This window comes from Hypomesus nipponensis, chromosome 24 (genome assembly GCF_054491055.1).
Source record: "Hypomesus nipponensis isolate SF chromosome 24, ASM5449105v1, whole genome shotgun sequence".
Lineage (NCBI taxonomy): Eukaryota > Metazoa > Chordata > Actinopteri > Osmeriformes > Osmeridae > Hypomesus > Hypomesus nipponensis.
In genome coordinates, this window is record NC_140384.1 from 9,752,501 (window position 1) to 9,772,500 (window position 20,000).

The 20,000-nt window shown below is 51.8% G+C and overlaps 1 protein-coding gene across 1 annotated transcript in view; it reads right to left on the reverse strand.

The window, feature by feature from the left end:
• ccser1 (coiled-coil serine-rich protein 1) overlaps nucleotides 1-20,000 on the reverse strand; it is a 42,368-nt gene that overhangs the window by 13,687 nt on the left and 8,681 nt on the right. The window contains exons 5-10 of the mRNA XM_084690033.1: nucleotides 19,551-19,641; nucleotides 17,653-17,770; nucleotides 10,290-10,464; nucleotides 7,733-7,810; nucleotides 2,730-2,807; nucleotides 377-454 (exon numbers count right to left, since the gene is read on the reverse strand). Coding sequence (XP_084546159.1) covers nucleotides 377-454; nucleotides 2,730-2,807; nucleotides 7,733-7,810; nucleotides 10,290-10,464; nucleotides 17,653-17,770; nucleotides 19,551-19,641 — 618 coding nt within the window. The remainder of the gene's footprint in view (nucleotides 1-376; nucleotides 455-2,729; nucleotides 2,808-7,732; nucleotides 7,811-10,289; nucleotides 10,465-17,652; nucleotides 17,771-19,550; nucleotides 19,642-20,000) is intronic.

Here is a 20,000-nt window from a genome sequence, read left to right on the forward strand (position 1 = left end):
CGTCTGTCTGTCTGCCCCCGTCTGTCTGCCCCCCTGTCTGCCTGTCTGTCTGTCTGTCTGCCCGTCTGTCAGTCTGCCTGTCTGCTTGTCTCTCTGTCTGTCTACTTGTCTGTCTGTCTGTCTACCTGTCTGCCTGTCTGTCTACTTGTCTGCCTGACAGTGAGATAACTTGGAACTGGTCGGAAGTGTCTAGAGGGCCTGCGTAGCCGTGTGTTTTAGAGATATGGATTAGCCTACCTGTCGTTCATGCACTTAGCTCCTTCATGTGCACATGCGTGTGTGTATGTCGGTGTGTGTGTAGTGTGTGTGTCTTTGTGTGTGTGTGTGTGTGTGTGTAGGAAGGATTGGGGTGAACAGGGACAGGAAGTGACCTCACCTCTGGACCTAGCGCTTCTGTTTGAGTGGTCCTGTCAGCTTTTTGGCAGGGTGGCTTCAGGGCAGCTTTGGCACACTCCTGGACACAAAACAAACACACCCAGTCAGGACCCAGACTGTTAGTGCCCACATCAATGTCAGTTGAATGGAAAACACTCTTTAAGGTCAAGGTGACCTTGCGCTGAGAGTTCAGAATGAATCAGCGATGCACTTAAATCCCACTCCAGCTCAAGCACCACAGGAAGAAGTTCACAGAAAACCCAGACGACACAGAAAACACACACATATTTAGAACAAAACACACAGGAAGCTCCAGAAACGCTCCGAAAGCCAAGTTCCAGGAAAGTTTGCTGAAAGACGCTCTGAGGGATGGAGGGAGGATGGGGGCTGGGGCAGGTTTGCTTGCAAAGTGCAGCGGCACCCAAAAAAAAGCCTCGTAAAAGTGACAGTTGGGCTGAGACGGTCTGGTGGGGGGGGGGGGCTCATGTAGGGTCATTAATACTCTCTGTCCTGGAAGATTTAACTACGCAGGGGGGAGGGGGGGGGGGGCTAAGGCCTGGAGGGAGGGGTGGAGAGGAAGGTTGGCTAGGAGATTCTCTTTTCCCTTGAAACTACAGCACTTTCTCTTGGCTAACCATTACACACACACACACACACACACACACACACACATCCACCCCTCCTCTAACCCACCTCGCCTGAGTGCCATCTCTCTTCCTGTCGGCTGTCATCAATTAAACCTTCAGGTTGGGGCTGCTGGTCCAGGCCGGTGCCAGGCATTAGTGTGTGTGTTAGTGTGTGTTGTGTGTTTGTGTCTGTGTTACAGTGCGTGTTTGTGTATGTGTGTTGGTGGGGGGGTGGGGGGGCTGCTCGTCATGGCTACCAGAGCAGTATTCTGGATGGGTCAGGAAACAGAAACAGACCATGCCCTGATAGGACTGCTGATTGGTTGGTCCAACAAGACCTGTTCTGGCCAATCACAGTGATCAGAGTAGGCTACTTCACTGACTAAATAGTCATCTGGGAGATGGGAGAGAGGAAGAAGAGAGGAGAGGCAAAGAGAAGATAGAGGAAGAAAGGAAGAGAGAAAGAGAGGAGATGGAGGAGGAGTGGAAAAAAAGGGGGATGACCTGGACCAGAAGGTTCAAACGGCAACTGGGCACATCATCTTTGCTGGCCCAGCCTGGCTCTAGCTTAGCCTAGCCTGGCCCAGCCTGGCTCTAGCTTAGCCTAGCCTGGCCCAGCCTGGCTCTAATTTAGCCTGGCCCAGCCTGGCTCTAGTTACAGTATTAAACCTGGTAGGAGTCGAGCCAAACACAGCCAGGTGACCATAAAGTGTAAATATTTGAAATTTTTCAGCATTTTATTTTTTTATCCAAAGCGACGTGCAAATAGTGTAAATAGAAAGTACTTCAGAAGATCAAAGATCAGAAGTGCATAGTTCAAATAGTAAATATAATATAGTATATATATATATATATATATATATATATATCACAAATTCTAAACACAAAGTTTTATATTTTTTTTCCATCAGAAAAATCGATTAAATTGTTTAGAATGTTCTTCAAAAGAGATTTGTGATCCAGTTCTCATGAGGCCGACTTGTCTGTTTTTGACTTCTTTACTCGCAGTTTGCTGCTGATCAAAGCTGAGTGAGAAAAACATTCAACACAGCTCTAGTGCCTTTGTTGGGTGAACTTCACATCTCGCTCTAATCACCAATAAGCAAGAGGGAGGGGGGGAGGCGTCTGGCGTGAGTTTGATAAGATGAGAGGAAGGAGGGATAGGGAGGACGAGAGAGGGTGGGATTGAATGAGAGAGAGGGAGGGGATAGCAATAGAGAGAGATGAATAGAGAGAGGGATTGAGAGAGAGAGAGAGACAGAGAGAGAGTATGAGAGTTATTCTAGAAAGGTGGGGGTGAGGAGGGGGGTGAGGAATATATATCTAGTCCTGAACAACCCAATAAGGAACTTGTCTCTCTAACGCCCTCTACTGGTGTCAAACACAGCTACCCACAGGCCCACACACACACACACACACACACACACACACACACACACACACAGACTCCCTGCTGTGGGTAGAAACATGACTTGGTTGTCCTCCAAACCCAGAACATGGCATGATTAGAGGCCACAGTCTGTCATCAAGCCACTGTTCAGGGGATTTAGCATTTTTGAATGTGTGTTTTTGAGTGTGTGTTTCCACGTAGGTGTGTGTGTATTCTCCGAGAGTATTGTGAGTGTGTCTGTGTGAATATATGTGTGTGTGTGTGGGGGTGTGTGTTCGTTCTGTGTCTGTGTGGATATGCGTGTATGTGCGTGTGTGTGCGCGTTTGTTTCGTCTCACCAGCTCGGCCTGCAGTCTGTGGATGAGCTGGTCCTTGTCCCGGAGCTGCTGCAACAGGGCCTCCTCCCTGCCCAGGTCCTGCACACACACACACACACACACACACACACAGAGAGAGGAGGTCACACACAGTCACGCTCTGATTCCACACACACATACTGGGAGGTTGGGGGGTGTTGGGAAAATTGAAGATGTAGCACATTTATCCTGTATAAGAATGATTCTGTGTTCAGCATTCCTTTGTGTGTAGAGAGAGGCCTACCCCCAAATCTGAACTTTGGGGAACACGAGGCATATGTAAACAAGGTGACCTGGGCTGACCACTCTCTCTTACTGGAGAGGCCATAAAAGATGTCTGGCCTTATCTGTGTTGGGTGAATCATGTGGTCAAGCTTACAGGGGTCAAAAGGCACACACACTCAAACACGCACGCACACACTCCTGCGCCAGGTCTATGCAAGGAGCCAATGAAGAAGAGCAATGGAACATTTGCATGCCTTTGTCTTAACCAATGACTGTAAAGAGCGGTTCTGCTTAAATAGCTAGCTAGCACAACATGCTAGCGGACAAACTTTGTATTGCGATCAGACTTTGTCTCCTTGCTGGCAAGCATTAAACTATTGTACTTTCTTTGAATCCGACGACTCTGTGCATTACTTGAGAAATTATCCTAACAGGGGGTGAGGTGTGTCCGGGTGGAGAAAGTGAGGAGATGATTCACTATGGACATGTCAGGGCGGAGTCAAGCATTCTCCAGAATAACATGTGTGTGTGTACAGTAGGGCAGAGTGGACAGAATGCTGCATACAGCTCTTTACTACAACCCTGTCCTGCACACGCCCAGAATGGACGGGAGGAGAGAGAGAAGAGAGAGGGAGGAGAGAGGAGAGAGAGAGGAGAGAGAGAAGAGAGAGGAGATAGAGAGGAGAGGAGAAAGATGAAGGAGAGCGAAAAGAGAAATGGGGAGGGAGTGAGGAGAGAGAGAGGAGAGAGGGATGATAGGGAAGGGCAGAGAGAGTTTGTAAGGAGGAGAGAAAGAGAGAGGAGTGGGGAAAAGAGAGGGAGGACTGGAGAGAAAGAGAGAGGACGAGGGCTGCTTCAAGGACAGGAGAGAAGAGAGAAGAGAAATAGTCTGGAGGGGGCAGAGAGCAGAGGAGAGGAGAGAGGATGGAGATGGAGAAGAGAGTGAAGGAGAGGAGAGAGGATGGAGATGGAGAAGAGAGTGAAGGAGAGGAGAGAGGATGGAGATGGAGAAGAGAGTGAAGGAGAGGAGAGAGAGGGGGATGAAAGGACACTGGAGGACAGAGAGGGCCTGAGGCAGAGCAGAACATGACGACGGCCATCAGGAACCACAGGGAACCGCGAGGAACCCAGATGAACCGTGTCCTGACCTTCTACAACACTCCCAGTGCCTGAACCAGAGCCAAATACCCACAAGGCCCACCATCAGGCAGACTGGACCTCAAACTCTCCTCCATCCAACTCTCTTCCCCTCCTCCCTCTCTCCTCCCTGTCTCCTCCCCTCCTCCCTATCTCCTCTCTCTCCTTCCTCCCCTCCTTCCTCCCCTCCTCCCTATCTCCTCTCTCTCCTTCCTCCCCTCCGCCCCTCTCCTCCCTATCTCCTCTCACTCCTTCCTCCCCTCCTCCCCTCCTCCCTATCTCCTCTCTCTCCTTCCTCCCCTCTCCCCTATCTCCTCTCTCTCCTTCCTCCCCTCCTCCCCTCTCCTCCCCTCCTCCCCATCTCCTCTCTTTCCTTCCTCCCCTCCTCCCCCGAGAATCGAGCCAACACACTGATGGTCGACCATCACAGTCTGGACAGACGGACAAGTAGACCTGCTCCAGTGTGGAGAAGCAAAGAGCTAGGAGCTGGTTCTGAGCATTTGTGAACGGCAGGACTGCACACTGAATGCGAGAAACAGCTAGCAATGCTAACATGTCTACTGATGCTAACACTTCATGTTCTCAATTGAACATCCTCCCTCTGAAAAGCTCTCTCTTCCTCCCTCACTTACCTCACCTTTTGCCTCTCTCTCTCTCTTTACCTCCCCCCCTCTCTCTCGATCTCCCTCCCTTTCCCTCCCTCTATCCCCCCCTCTCTCTCCTAGCTTTCTGGAGTGGACCTGCTCTGCTAGGATAGTGACCCTGGAGCACTCACCAGGGTCGTAATGAGCTCAGAGGCACCTCGCTCCTGCTGAGGGGTGAGGGGGAGAGAATGGGGGAGAGAGAGAGAGAGGGAAAGAGAAAGAGAGAAGGAAAGAGGTCGACAAAGCGCAAGCTCTGCGTGTGAGCAGAGAGAGAGAGACACAGACAGCAGGCGGGACCATTATCCAACTCAGTGGGCACATTCCAGACTGCCCCCCCACCTCCCTCTGGTCCTCATCTTTACTTAGAGACCCTGGTTCTTTCACACCAGTACCAGGCCACAGGGCACCGCTGGCTGCCCATCTGCTCTGCTCAGATACCCGCCCCTGGACGACCCCCCTCCGACCAGACACTGAGACAGAGGAGGAGGGGGAAGGGAGGAAGACAAGAGCTGGAAGGAGGAAGTGGAAGATAGACGAGAGCTGGAAGGAGGAAGTTGGTCAACTGACCATGTTAGCTCAGCGGGATAGGGCCAATGGCAGCTTGCTGTTTGTTTAGATTTTGTTCTTTCTGCTGTTCTTCGGGGAGGGAGGGAGCTCCCAAAACGATCCTGTTATCTCACCCTCCGACTTATCTCACCGTTTGCATCATTGATGAGTACTTGATGAGGACTCTACTAAACTTTATTTTACTCTATTGTACTCTGCTCTGCTTTACTGTACTCTGTTTTAGGCATCTCTATTGTCCTGTCACCTCTCCTCCTCTCTCCTCTCCTTTCACTGAGTGCGAAAAAAAACATTATGAAAAAAAGGTTTCTAAAGGTTTGAAAAATATTTTCTACAAAAGGTTTTAAGGTTTTGTTAATTTTGAGCCCTACCCACCCCCTTCTCACCCACTCTGAATAAATCACATGATGTTAAATCTCTCATTTTGGCATTTAGCAGACGCTCTTATCCAGAGCGACTTACAGTGAGTACAGGGACATTCCCCCCGAGGCTAGTAGGGTGAAATGCCTTGTTCAAGGACACACCGTCATTTTGCACGGCCGGGAATCGAACCGGCAACCTTCTGATTAACAGCCTGATTCCCTGATACAGCTAAACAGAGACCACTGCAGTCACAACTACATCCCATCACTGAGGGGGAGTGGTCACAAGGAGCACTGCTCTGATTGGTTCCCAACAGGTCACATGTCCATGCTAACATGGCCGCTGGGGGGAGGGATTCGACTGTGGCTGTGACTGGTGTGTGACGTGGGAGCATTTTAGCTGTGACTGTCTGCCGTAGGATCAAACCGCTTCCATCCGCAGTGGTGGGCGGACACGGGTGTGCTGTCACTTCCTGTGTTGTCACTTCCTGACAAACAGAGAGAGAGGAGAGCTGTCTGCTGGAGACATGGTGAGGGGAGATCTGTGGATCTCCTCTCTGCTTCTGACAGGTTGGCATGACACCTCCAGGTCTGCTGTTCCAGACCCTGCTCCTCCCTGATGCCCCCCACCCTGACACACACAGCCTGGGAGGAGGGAGGTGAGCCTGGGGGGGGGAGGAGGGAGGTGAGCCTGGGGGGGGAGGAGGGAGGTGAGCCTGGGGGGGGAGGAGGGGGGAGGAAGAGGGGGGCTCCTCAAGCTCCTGGGTGAAGGTTATCTGGACAGGCTGTCTCAAAGGCCACAGACCACCTGTTGGTCTGGCCAACCACTGTCACAGGACAGTGTGTGTGTGTGTGTGTAGGGGGTAGAGGTTATCAGAGACAATGACAGCGAGGGAGGCAGGGGTAACATCCCCTCTCCTCTCTCAGCTCTGACCTCTCACACGTCTCAGAGGAAAGAAAGACATAGAGAGAAGGGGGAGAGAGAGAGACAGAGAGAGAGGGGGGGAGAGAGAGAGACAGAGAGAGAGGGGGGAGAGAGAGAGACGGAGAGAGAGAGGGGGAGAGAGACAGAGAGAGAGAGGGGGAGAGAGCGAGAGACATAGAGAGGGGGGGAGAGAGAGAGACAGAGAGAGAGAGAGGGAGAGAGAGAGACATAGAGAAAGGGGGGAAAGAGAGAGACATAGAGAGAGAGGGGGAGAGAGAGAGACATAGAGAGGGGGAAGGGAGAGACATAGAGAGAGAGGGGGTAGAGAGAGAGAGAGAGAGAGAGAGAGAGAGAGGGAGGGAGGGGGAGAGAGAGAGAGACATAGACAGAGAGGGGGGAGAGAGAGAGAGACATAGACAGAGAGGGGGGAGAGAGAGAGAGAGAGAGAGAGACATAGAGAGAGGGGGGAGAGAGAGACATAGAGAGAGGGGGGGAGAGAGAGAGGCAGTATCCGAGGGCTCTAATTATAAAGATAACAAATGTTCGCTGAAGGAAATTTTTCCGGAACTAGGACGAGGGACACCTGTCTCAGGTGTGTTCAGTGGTTTATTTTTAAAAACCTGCGTTTTCTGGAACGCCACGACCAGTCCCTCCCCTCTCTCCCTGCTCGCCTCTCCCACCTTCTGCTCTCTCTCTCTCTCTCCCTCCTTCCCTTCTCTCCCTCCTCGCCTCCTCCCCCTTCTGCCTCTGTCGTCCAACACAATGTCACATGCTGCATGGACTCCTATTCTCCCTCTCCATCTCCCTCTACACCCCTCTCTCTATCCTCCCCTCTCCATCTCTCCATCCTCCCTTCTCTTTCTCTCTCTCTGAGAGGGGGAGAGAAAGATATATAGACAGAGGGTGAGAGAGAGAGAGAGAGAGAGAGAGAGAGAGACACTAGTGTCACATGGTGTTATTCCTGTGATATGATTCTCCTCCTGCTGGTCCGATTGTTCCATGTAGGTCAGTAAGAAGGACACACACACGTTCATACACACACACACACGTGTACACACATCTACACACAGCAAATAGGCGGTCGTTCTCGAGCTGAGAGAGTTGTGAGGGTCGTGTAACCTTGGTTACCTTGAAAGGGAGTGACTTCTCACTGCAGGGGCTGATGGGTAAAGAATGGAGGCTGCTGGCCGGGCTGGTCTCTGTACTCTGGAGGAAACAGGAAATGGTGAAACAGGAAACAGGAAATAGCAAACAAGACATTGATACGTTTAAACATCAATACAAATCAACAACGATGCTTAGAGGATGAGGGTGCCTTCTAACTGCTGCTGTTGTGTTCGGAGAGCAAACTCATCGTACAGAAAGCACAATGCACCGAATACAGTAACTAATAAAGCTGAACTAGGAAGCAGGTGCTGGTCTCTACATGTTTCTTATATTTTGGTTTTTGATTGTTGGCGTTATCTATTGGTTCTAAAAGCCAATGCAGCTCCTTTCCCTTAAAAAGACCATTAAAAATCCAAGAATAGTTCAAGCACAGTAGCACAATCCTGGTGTGGTTGGCCTTTAAAGGTAACTCTTCTATATGTTCTTAAAGGAGAGGAGAGGGCTGTGCACCCTGAATGTGTCTGCGTTGATCAATGTGTTCCCAGCAACAACCTCTGCTGTAAGGTCAACAGGCTGACGTTTACACCATGTAGAAATAGAACAAAACGTACATATATAGAGGAGAGAGGAGAGGAGAAAAGAGAGGAGGACAGGAGAGGAGGAGAGAGGATGAGAGGAGGAGAGGAGAGGAAAGAGGAGACAGGATGAGAGGATCACTAGAACACGTCTGACCTCAGAGTGTGATGCAGCTACATCACATTCATATCAGGAAATCAGGAAATGAAATGCCTAAAATAACTGATGGTGTTGCTGCTCCTTTCAAGCCCCCGACAGGCCGTTGTGCCGCGCTGACAGAAGGGAGGACAAGTGATTCTGAGGGGGGAAGGAGGAGCTGGAGAGATAGAGCGATGGACAGACTTAGCGATGTTTTATCCCCGCTAAAATGAATCTGTTTTGCTCTGAAAGTCAGGGAGGAAAACAGCACAGTGTAGCACAAACAAAAGGGAGAGAAGGGTGAGAGAGGGAGGGAGGGAGGGAGGGAGGGAGGGAGGGAGGGAGGGAGGGAGGGAGGGAGGGAGGGAGGGAGGGAGGGAGGGAGGGAGGGAGGGAGGGAGGGACAAAGACAGAGAGAGAGAGAAAGAGAAAGAGAAAGAGAGAGGAACAGCATGAGAAGCAGAGGTGAAGATGGCTCAATGTCTCAAAGGTCAGACAAATAAAATGCAAAGTAAAGCTAAGAAGAAGGGAAGGGGAGGTGGATGAGGAGGGGGGGGGGTGACGAGGGGGGGCTGAGGAGGGAGGGGGGATGAGGAGGGGGGATGAGGAGGAAGGGGGGGATGAGGGAGGGGACGAGGAGTCGCTGTTGTTCCTGTTACCGAGCGCTGGAGCAGCAAGAAATTTGCAAGTTAATGAGAGGAGTGAAGTCAGCAGAGAGGGCAAACAATCTCCTCTTTAATATTCATGTTCTTCTGTTGTATACTCCTCTCTGTGGCCCCCCTCTGTGTCTCTCTCTCTCTCTCTCTCTCTCTCTCTCTCTCTCTCTCTCTCTCTCTCTCTCGCTCTCTCTCGCTCTCTCTCTCTCTCTCCCCCTCTCTCTCTCTCTCTCTCTCTCTCTCTCTCTCTCTCTCGCTCTCTCTCTCTCTCCCCTCTCTCTCTCTCTCTCTCTCTCTCTCGCTCTCTCGCTCTCTCTCGCTCTCTCTCTCTCTCTCTCCCCTCTCTCTCTCTCTCTCTCTCTCTCTGCTGGCCTCTTAATTGTCGTTTTATGGTTGGGTGTTTAAGTGTCTGGAGGTCCTGGCTGAAGGCCGTCTGACAGCCGCTCTGATCCCCCGCTTGCCTCTCATCTCAGATTAAACTGCCCGTTAGCAGCGAGTTACACAGGTACCACCTGCTCCGTCTGGGATTGGCCCTTCTACACCTGTAACTCCTGTGATTGGCCTGTCAACCATGATCTGCTACTGCTCACAGGACGAGTCTCCTGTCCTCTCCTCTCGAGGAGAGGAGGGAGGGAGGAGAGGAGGGGAGAGGAGGGGAGAGGAGGGGAGAGGAGGGGAGAGAGGGGAGAGGAGGGGAGAGGAGGGGAGAGGAGGGGAGAGGAGGGGAGAGGAGGGGAGAGGAGGGGAGAGGAGGGGAGAGAGGAGAGAGGAGGGGAGAGGAGGGGAGAGGAGGGGAGAGGAGGGGAGAGGAGGGGAGAGGAGGGGAGAGGAGGGGAGAGAGGAGAGAGGAGGGGAGAGAGGAGAGAGGAGGGGAGAGGAGGGGAGAGGAGGGGAGAGGAGGGGAGAGGAGGGGAGAGGAGGGGAGAGGAGGGGAGAGGAGGGGAGAGGAGGGGAGAGGAGGGGAGAGGAGGGGAGAGAGGACTGCTGATCTCAGCCTGGTTGCCCAATCTGGTTAAATGACTAGAAGCAGCTCTTTCCAGAAGCTCTAAGACACCCATCTTAGAGGGCTTTAATGAATCCATCGGTTCGACAACAGTCTATCTCAGCTTCTGGAGAGAAAACACAGTCTGACGCCAGTTGGTGTATGGGTGTGTGTGTGCATGTTTGGGTGAGTGTGTATGAGTGTGTGTGTGTGTCCCTCAGCCTACCTCCTGTAGGGTCCTCTTCAGGCGCAGCAGCAGAGTCTTGACGGAGGTGCAGTCCTGCTGCATGAGCCTGAGGGGCAGGGCCTCCAGGCCTGGCACCAGGGACTCCTCCTCCCTCCCCAGGCCCAGCCCCAGGCTCCAGTCAGCGGGCAGCAGGGAGGTGGGCCGGCATGGGTCCCTGGAGGATCAGGAGGAGGAGGTTACACACCAGAACACAGACACACACATACAGAGTTACACACACACACGTTGTTATAAGACACACACACTCGCTAAACGCACCCAGCAGAGTAGTGTCTTCCAAAAAGAGACATGTTTTAATGAACCTCTCACACACACACACAGGCCACAACTTGGTACTTATGTTGAGTGTAGAAGGAGTGTGTGCTGCAGTGTGTGTTGCGGTGTGTGTGTGTGTTGCAGTGTGTGTTGAGGGGCTAACATAACTGTAACCTTCCCAGACTAGGTATCATACTGTACCCTCACCTTACACAGCCAGACTAGGTATCATACTGTACCCCACCTTACACAGCCAGACTAGGTATCATACTGTACCCCACCTTACACAGCCAGACTAGGTATCATACTGTACCCCACCTTACACAGCCAGACTAGGTATCATACTGTACCCCACCTTACACAGCCAGCACTGACAAACAAGACGGCTTCTTAATGTTTAATCACAGAGAAGGACGTCTAGTCAGCCCGCTGAAGTAGGTATGAAGGCATCACTTCACACACACTCACACACACTCACACACACACACATCAAAGGAGATGAGAACAGCATCTGCTAACATGGAGTGGAGCCTCTTCCTGGTAATATCGGACTAGGACTTCATTATCGTCATGGCGACGGACGTGATTCATTACTTCCTCAGGGCGATTAGCATCACGGCCTGTTCTCTCCCTACTCTCTCTCTCTCTACTTTCTTTCTCTCTCTTTCCCTCTTACTGACACTTTTGCTCCTCTCATCTCATCCCTCCTTTTGTGGAAGGAGAGGTGTGAAAGGCAGCACTCACCGGCTCCCCCCCTCCTCCTCCCCCCTCCTCCTCCCCCCTCCTCCTCCCCCCCTCCTCCCCCTCCTCCTCCTCCTCCCCCTCCTCCCCCTCCTCTTCCTCAGTGGGTAATCACCACTGCTGACAGACAGGTGAGCCCAGGCCTGATGTGACAGAGGACAGACAGGTGAGCCCAGGCCTGATGTGACAGAGGACAGACAGGTGAGCCCAGGCCTGATGTGACAGAGGACAGACAGGTGAGCCCAGGCCTGATGTGACAGAGGACAGACAGGTGAGCCCAGGCCTGATGTGACAGAGGACAGACAGGTGAGCCCAGGCCTGATGTGACAGAGGACAGACAGGTGAGCCCAGGCCTGATGTGACAGAGGACAGACAGGTGAGCCCAGGCCTGATGTGACAGAGGACAGACAGGTGAGCCCAGGCCTGATGTGACAGAGGACAGACAGGTGAGCCCAGGCCTGATGTGACAGAGGACAGACAGGTGAGCCCAGGCCTGATGTGACAGAGGACAGACAGGTGAGCCCAGGCCTGATGTGACAGCGCTGTATCACTATTATATTGGTATATTATTATTAGTCATACATCTGTCTACTGCAATAAGTATTATCATCCATACACGTGCAAACAAAGATGTGATTGGATATCGGTTCAGCTCAACCCGTCACTCTGTGTATGTCGTCTGTGTCATCTGTGGCTGATAAGTGCCACAGATGCTTCTGGATGACCAACAGGCACAGTTTCTGTAGAGGAGAGAGAAGTGTGGCAGCGTGCTGCAGTTGGAGCGGCGCTCTCCTGCTCTGGGGGCCGGCCTGCTGTCTGGGGAGGGGGACGCTCAGTCACCCAGTGGCTCAGCAGAGCCTCTCTTCCTACACTGCTACACAGAACAGATGACTGGATTCAGTCCCGGCATAGCGGTGTCTGTCTGTGTGTGTGTGTGCGTGTTGTTGAGTAGTGAGTTCTGTCAAGTGTGTGATGTGTTGGGTTGTGTGCGTGTGTTCAGTCGGGTCTTGTGTGTTAGTATGTGTGTGCATGTGTGTGTGTGCATGTGTGTGTGTGTGTGTCTCAGCAGCTTGGTGTTTGACTGGGAGGCTGCAGCTCCTCAGCAGAGCAGCTGGATGGCTGGTGTTCTGTATGTGACTGAGTGTGTGTGTGTGAGTGTGTGTTCAAGAGAGAGACAGAGAGAGGGTGGGTATGAGAGGCCTCTCATCTTTGTGAGTTACAGGGCAGATGTGTGTGCGTTTGTGAGTGTGTGTGAGAGTGTGTGTGTTTGAGTGTGTGTGAGTGTAAGGGGTGTGAGTGTAAGGGGTGTGTGTGTGTGTGTGTGAGTGTAAGGGGTATGTGTGTGTGTGTGTGTGTTTGAGTGTGTGTGAGTGTAAGGGGTATGTGTGTGTGTGTGAGTGTAAGGGGTGTGTGTGTGTGTGTGAGTGTAAGGGGTGTGTGTGTGTGTGCTAGAGACAGGTCTCCTCAGCAGATGATAGATCCTCCACAGCAGGAGAGCTAGTTTGTCTCCCCAGGGTCGTCCATCTTGTCACTCTGTCAGGCTGGTGGACTCAGGCCTCACACACACACACACACACACACACAGGTCTCTTCGGCAACTGGTTACCGTGTGTGTGTATTTGTGTGTGTTTCTGTGTGTGTAAGTACAGCAGGTCGTTTACAGGGAGACAGCAGGGGAGAACGGCAGTGGGCCAGCAGGTTTTGCCACATCACCCCAAAGGAGGTTTCTATGGTGAAATGACACCAGATTGTCATTCAGAACGTCCAAATGAGCGATGTCCTAGTGGTCTATTGGCTGATCATGATTGGTAGCTGAGGGGTTTGATTCCTGTCATGTACACAGAGCTACCCCTTACAAGCCCCTAAAGGCAGGAGAACACACACAGACTAACTCTCTCTCTCTCTCTCTCTCTCTCTACCTCTCTCTCTCTCCCTCTCTCCCTCTCTCTCTCTACCTCTCTCTCTCTCCCTCTCTCTCTCTCTACCTCTCTCTCTCTCTCTCTCTCTCTCTCTCTCTCCCTCTCTCTTTCTCCCTCTCTTTCTCTCTATCACTCTCTTTTCTCTCGCTCTCTTACTCTCCATCAGCTTCAACTGTGATCCATTTCACTATCCAGAGAAAAGCCAATTACCTTGCTTTTTATGACTTTCATTTTTTACAACTCCCACAGCAAATGATTGCTTGTGCTCAGAGCAATTCCTTCCCTTCCCTGAGATTGCCAAGTGACGTATAATTACAGGTAGTCAAATGAATGATGTCCGGCTAAGAGGCATTAGCTACCAGACCACATAAAAGCCTGTCAGTCACCACAACCTGCCTTGTCCTCCAGTACAGTGCTACAGAGACCGATCAATACAGAGAAGCAGGAGCTCACCATGGACCCGCAGAACACCGCATTAGAGAACATGTTTTTCTATTGACCATCAGGATCTTTTTTAGACTGACACACCGGCAGTTCTCTCAGCTGGTTACACTATTTCAGCTCTCTGCCTCTCTTTCTCCCTCTTTCACTCTGTCTACCTTTCGCTCTCTTTCTTTACTATCTCTGCTTCTTACTCGCCTTTCAATATTTCTCTTTTTTTCTGTAATTATGTCTCTCTGTCTCTCAATCTGTCCCTCACTGTGGCTTTGTCTGTCTCTCTCTCACTCTCTCTCATACGTGCCTGCCCTCTGAAGGGCAACATAAAGGACCACAGAGGCTGTGGGGGGTGTTTGGGGAGGGAGGGAGGGAGGGAGGGAGAGAGGGAGGGGGGAGGGAGGGAGGAGGAAAGGTTGTTGCAGGACGAGCGAGCGAGCAGATCAAGTTGATATGAGGCTGCTTCTGAACTGTTTGCGCTTCCAGTCATCTTCATCTGTTTATCCTAAGATGCTACGATCGTTTATCATTAACAACCCCCCCCACACACACACACACACACACACACCCACACCCACGAGCCCTCTGCATGCATGTGTGTGTGTGTGTCAACTCCATCTCTCAGTCAGCTGCAGTCCGTTGCACCCAGACCAAGTTTCTAGCACCTCTCCCCCTGGTGTAATTGGCAGAGCCGGCCGCAAAGCATGCTGGGAGCTTGTGCGCGTGGATGTCAGAATGTGTTAGCTCGCCAGCGGGGTCTGTCGACTGTGGAGCACGCTGGCTAGCTCTGACACAAGACAGCCACACCGCTGCATATCTGCACAGCTGCTGGGAGGAGCTAGCCCCCCACACTCTCCTGTCTTGCCCCTCCTGCCCTCCTCCCCTCCTGCCCCCCGTCCCCTCCAGTCCTCCTCCCCCCTCCCCTCCAGTCCTCCTGCCCCCCCTCCCCTCCTCCCTTCCAGTCCTCCTGCCCCTCCTCCCCTCCTGCCCTCCAGACTTCCTGCACCTCCTCCCCCCTCCCCTCCAGTCCTCCTCCCCCCTCCCCTCCAGTCCTCCTCCCCCCTCCCCCCCCCACCCTCCCCTCCTTCCCCCCTCCCCTCCTCCCCTCCTCCACCCTCCCCTCCTCCACCCTCCCCTCCTCCCCCCTCCCCTCCTCCCCTCCTTCCCCCTCCCCTCCTCCCCCTCCCCTCCTCCCCTCCTTCCTTCCTCCCCTCCTCCCCCCTCCCCTCCTCCCCCCTCCCCTCCTCCACCCTCCCCTCCTCCCCCCTCCCCTCCTGCCCCTCCCAAAAGGGCGGGACAGTACCAGGACTGTAAAATAGCAACCACAGGAGACGCAAATCGCTCTCTCTATCCCGTTGCTAAACGATGACAAAGTTCAAAGATGTTTCCTGTCAAGACAGCGATGTGATATGGGCCGACTGACACTGATTCACTCTTGATCTTGACGCGTGTGTATGTGTGTGTGCGTGCGTGCGCGCACACGCAAGCGTGTGTGTGCCCAACCTGTCTTCGGCATGGTAACGTAGCCTGCGTGAACGAGGAGCCAGGCTGTTCCCATAGCAACAGGCAAACTATATCAAAACTGTCCAAATTAAATTTGCGACCCCAATGCAGTGGTATTGCCTCCACCAGCCTCCCCCCATTAGGTGGGCATTGTTGCTATCTGCTTCCTTCCTGCTGGAACCCCCCAACTTGTCCCACATCAAAGAGGAAGACTGTGTAGAGGAGGGGGCACACTGTTATCACCCAGACAGCAACACCGCAACACATATCCTGAAGGAGACATACGGTGGAGTGGGGAGAGAGAGGGGGGTGGGAGAGAGAGAGGGGAGAGGGGGTGGGAGACAGAGAAGAGTTCTACATACAGAACTTGGATTGAGGGGGGGGGGATATTGTTTTCAATATTTTAAGTAGAACTAGCTGTAGTTAATTTGGAGCCCTGAATATTCTTTGGAACCTAGCGTTCTACAGTATCTGTTTGAGAGAGTTCACAAACAGAGATATCTACAGATCTCCATAACTCTCTCTCTGTGTGCCAGTGAGAATGCAGATTTGAAGCCTTTTTAACATCCATGTTCTATAGTCGGGACTCGAGCTTCCTCTCGCTCAGCCACACCAGGAGTTAAATCCCTTTCATATAAACAAGCCCAAATGTATGTCATTGTAAACAATATTAGAATTGGAAATTTGTGGGCGCCTTGTATTTTCAACTTATTTTCATGCGACGGCCAGGAATAATTGCGACTCACTCACAGACACTCCAAATAGAGACGAGGCAGTTCGGGGAAAATACAGCCTTTCCAGAGAGATATGCATTTGCATTTTTTATCCATTTTGCTTTTATCCAAAGCGACTTACAAATAGGCAGTGGAGAGAGCAATGCGCTTGTGTGTGTGTGTGTTTAACCCCAGTCTGCGTATGTTTAACGCGAGAGTGCGTGTGTATGGTAACCCAAGAGAGTGTGTGTGTTTAACATGACTGGGAGTGTGTGTGTGTGTGTGTGTGTATGTGTGTGTGTGTGTGTGTGTGTGTGTGGATGTGTGTGTGTGTGTGGATGTGTGTGTGTGTGTGTGGATGTGTATGTGTGTGTGTATGTGTGTGTGTGTGGATGTGTATGTGTGTGTGTGTGTGTGTGTGTGTGTGTGTGTGTGTGGATGTGTGTGTGTGTGTGTGTGTGTGGATGTGTGTGTGTGTGTGTGGATGTGTGTGTGTGTGTGTGTGTGTGCAGATGTCTCATACACTCCTCCATCAGGGTGTTTACAGCTTTGCGTGATGACATCACGCCAAGCCGTCTAAACCTGTTAGCGCTCAACAGCACGCTCCCCTTCAGCGCCTTCCTGCTACCACAACAACACTTCTTTTCCCAGTAGTGACAACAATCAGGACGGTGTTTGTTCAGGGGACTGTGTCTGGTGGTCAAATCACACCTAAACAGCATCAGTAATGCTAAACACAGGCTGGTGTTCAAGCTCTGTATCCCAGCCCCCAGTGGGACTCAGGACTGGTGGAGAAGGCAAGTTGGGTTAGAGGGATGAGAGGAGACAGAGAGAGGGGGGAGGGAGAGGGAGGGGGGAGGGAGAGAGAGGGGGGAGGGAGAGAGAGGGGGGATAGAGAGAGAGGGGGGAGGGAGAGAGAGGGGGGATAGAGAGAGAGGGGGGAGGGAGAGAGAGGGGGGATAGAGAGAGAGGGGGGAGGGAGAGAGAGGGGGGAGGGAGAGAGAGGGGGGAGGGAGAGAGAGGGGGGATAGAGAGAGAGGGGGGAGGGAGAGAGAGGGGGGATAGAGAGAGAGGGGGGAGGGAGAGAGGGGGGATAGAGAGAGAGGGGGGAGGGAGAGGGACAGAGGGAGAAAGATACACAGGTGGAGAGGTAGAGGGAATAAGGTAACAGAGAGAAAAGATAGACAGCTTGTGAGAGAGAGAGAGAGAGAGAGAGAGAGAGAGAGGAGGAGAGAGAGAGAGAGAGAGAGAGAGAGAGAGAGAGAGAGAGAGAGAGAGAGAGAGAGGAATAGAGGGAGCATGTGTGAGAGAAGAGAGCGAGAGGAAGTGATTCATATAGTTCAAGAGAGAAGGGGTAGCTGTATGTAGGTGTAGAGAGCAGGAGGGTGAAAGATAAAGTATTTATGGATTTAGGTGTTGAATGAGAGAGAGAGAGAGAGAGAGAGAGAGAGAGAGAGAGAGAGAGAGAGAGAGAGAGAGGTGTGTGTGCAGGAGTGAGGATGTATAAACTCCTCTAGAGCTAAGAGGTAGAAAATGAAGTCCTTTCCCACCATCCTGCACTCCTCACCCCCTCCTCACCCCTCCTTACCCCCTCCTCACCCCCTCCTCACCCCTCCTCACCCCCTTCTCACCCTCTAGTCACCCTCTAGTCACCCCCTATTGGGGGTGGGGAGGGGAGGAGGGAAGGAGGAGTGGTGAGGGTGATGGGGGAGGAGGGGTGAGGGTGATGGGGGAGGAGTGGTGAGGGTGATGGGGGAAGAGTGGAGAGGGTCTCACCTGTAGTTGGTGTCCCTGATGGAGTCTCTCCCAGGGACCTTGTCTCCAGACGTATCCATGGGCGATGGGAGAAGGTTAAGACAGGAGGTCAGAGACTGGCTGGAGTCTTCTCTGGACACTACACACACACACACACACACACACACACACACACCGGGAGAGAGAGACAGAGTCAGTGGGAGAGCAATGGAAAGGAAACGGAAAAGAGAAAATATGGAGAGAGAAACAGAGACACACTTTCAGTGAAGGTGTGAGGAACTTGTTTTCACTGTGGTTTCCAGGGTTACGGCAGCCCGGACAACACTATTATCCTGCAGCCAGGCAACATCAGACAGCTGTGTTCTGACCTGATCCTCTACTCTGTATCTAATGCCTGTCTACTCATCGACTCTGTGTCTCTACTCTCTGACAGAGCTCTGCTCTGCCCTGCCCACTCAGCTGGAACAGCCAGGGTGAGAGAGGGGGTGAGAGAGGGGGGTGAGAGAGGGGGTGAGAGAGGGGGTGAGAGGGGGTTGGGAGGGGAGGTGAGAGTGAGGTGAGAGGGGGGTGAGAAGTAGAGAGCCAGACCAGGCCCTTCATTGGTGCAAGACGAAATCTTCCCTCCTCCTCTCTCCCTCTTCCTCCTCCTCCTCCCCTCCTCTTCCTCCTCCTCTTCCTCCTCTTCCTCCTCTTCCTCCTCCTCTTCTCCTCCTACTCTTCTCCTCCTCTTATTTCTCTTTTTCCTCTCCTCCTCCTCCCCTCCCAGTAAGTCTCAATCACTTCACTGCATCAGAAAGTTTGATCAAATCTCAGTGGGGATTTCACTCCACAACCTGTGAAGCATTTACTAAATAAAAGGAATAACTGCTCTGGCATGTATTAATGAGGGCATCCAGTATGTGTGTGCGTGTGTGTGCAGTGTGTGTGTGTGTGTGTCTGCAGGTCTTGCCCTTGGTGCTTGTTTACGAGCGCTTGTTGCGTGTTGAACAACAAGCCCTGCCGGAAACAGAGTTAGGAAGATGAGGACGGACGGTGCTTCTCTAAGTGGTGAGCCTGGAGACGTGCTGGAGTGTGTGTGTGTGTGTGTGTGTGTGTGTGTGTGCGTGTGTGTGTGTGCATGCGTGGGTGTGTGTGCTCTGACTGACTCACTGGAGTCAACCAAGCACCGTCTTCTGACTGTCTGCACCCTCTATGCCCTCTCTCTCCACTGTCTCCTCTCCTCTCTCCCCTCACTTACCCTCTCTCCCATCCCCCCTCTCTCTCACCCCCTCTCTAAACAGAAAAAAACTCACTAATGATGCTGAACACACCATGGTTACATCACAGACTAAACTTGGATGGTAGCAAAGGGTCATGGAAGTTGAAGAGTTCACCGTGTGAACTTCAGAAAAGTACAGTATGTTTACAGACTGTTAGCTACGGAGGAAACCTCAACATCATCCGACATCAGGATATAACCGTTTCTGTGTTAATGAAGTTCTGGTTTACTTGATTCCATCTGTAATGGCTGTGGACGAGAGGCTTGGATGTGTCTGGACACAAAAGGGAAGACGCACGTCAGGACAGACGAGACAGAAGACAGAAATAGAGAAAAAAGATCAAAGAACTTGACCTAAAAAAAAAACCCTGAGATTAATTTCAAGTGTCCTAGCAACTATCCGGATGGCCTACTTAGAGGGGAGATTTGACACCGGCCATACTCACAGTCCAGAGTGGGAAAATAGTTTTGGTGAGAGGGTTTCCAGAATGTTGAGGAGGTTCTAGAATGTTAGAGAGAGGGTTCTAGAATGTTGGAAGGAGGATCTCTTGGTGAGAGGGTTCTAGAATGTCTGGTGTGGTTTATGAAGAGAAAGTGAGGGTTGTACTGTGTGGAGGAGGGTTATGGAGAGAGAAGGAGAGGGAGAGAGAGAGGGTTGTACCATGACGTTGGCGCATGTCATCAGAGAGGTCGAGGTCCAGCATTAAGTCATCCTCATCAAGCTCAGAGGACCCCAGGTTGTTGAGAACATCCTGAAAAGAAAACAAGAAAGATTGATTTGGTGTTTATTATTGAATGTGTTAAATCTTACATGGGGTTTTTTATACAAAAAAAAACTGTCAAGTAGTAATTAAAAACTATTTTTTACACTTTTATGAAATGTAAATGCTGACATTTTCAGTTGAGTTTCCTAATCCCCTGAACAGACCAGGAAACAGTCCCAAAGTGCAAAATGGACGAAATGTCTTTTTTTGTGCTTGTATGAGAACATTCCAGGAGATTTATGCTACAAGCCTTACCCCGGCTCGCATTGATTAAATTTGTAGCTACATCCATACTCAAGGTAATACGGGGAGGATTAAAATGTTCAAGCGTTAAGCTTATTCGTTTC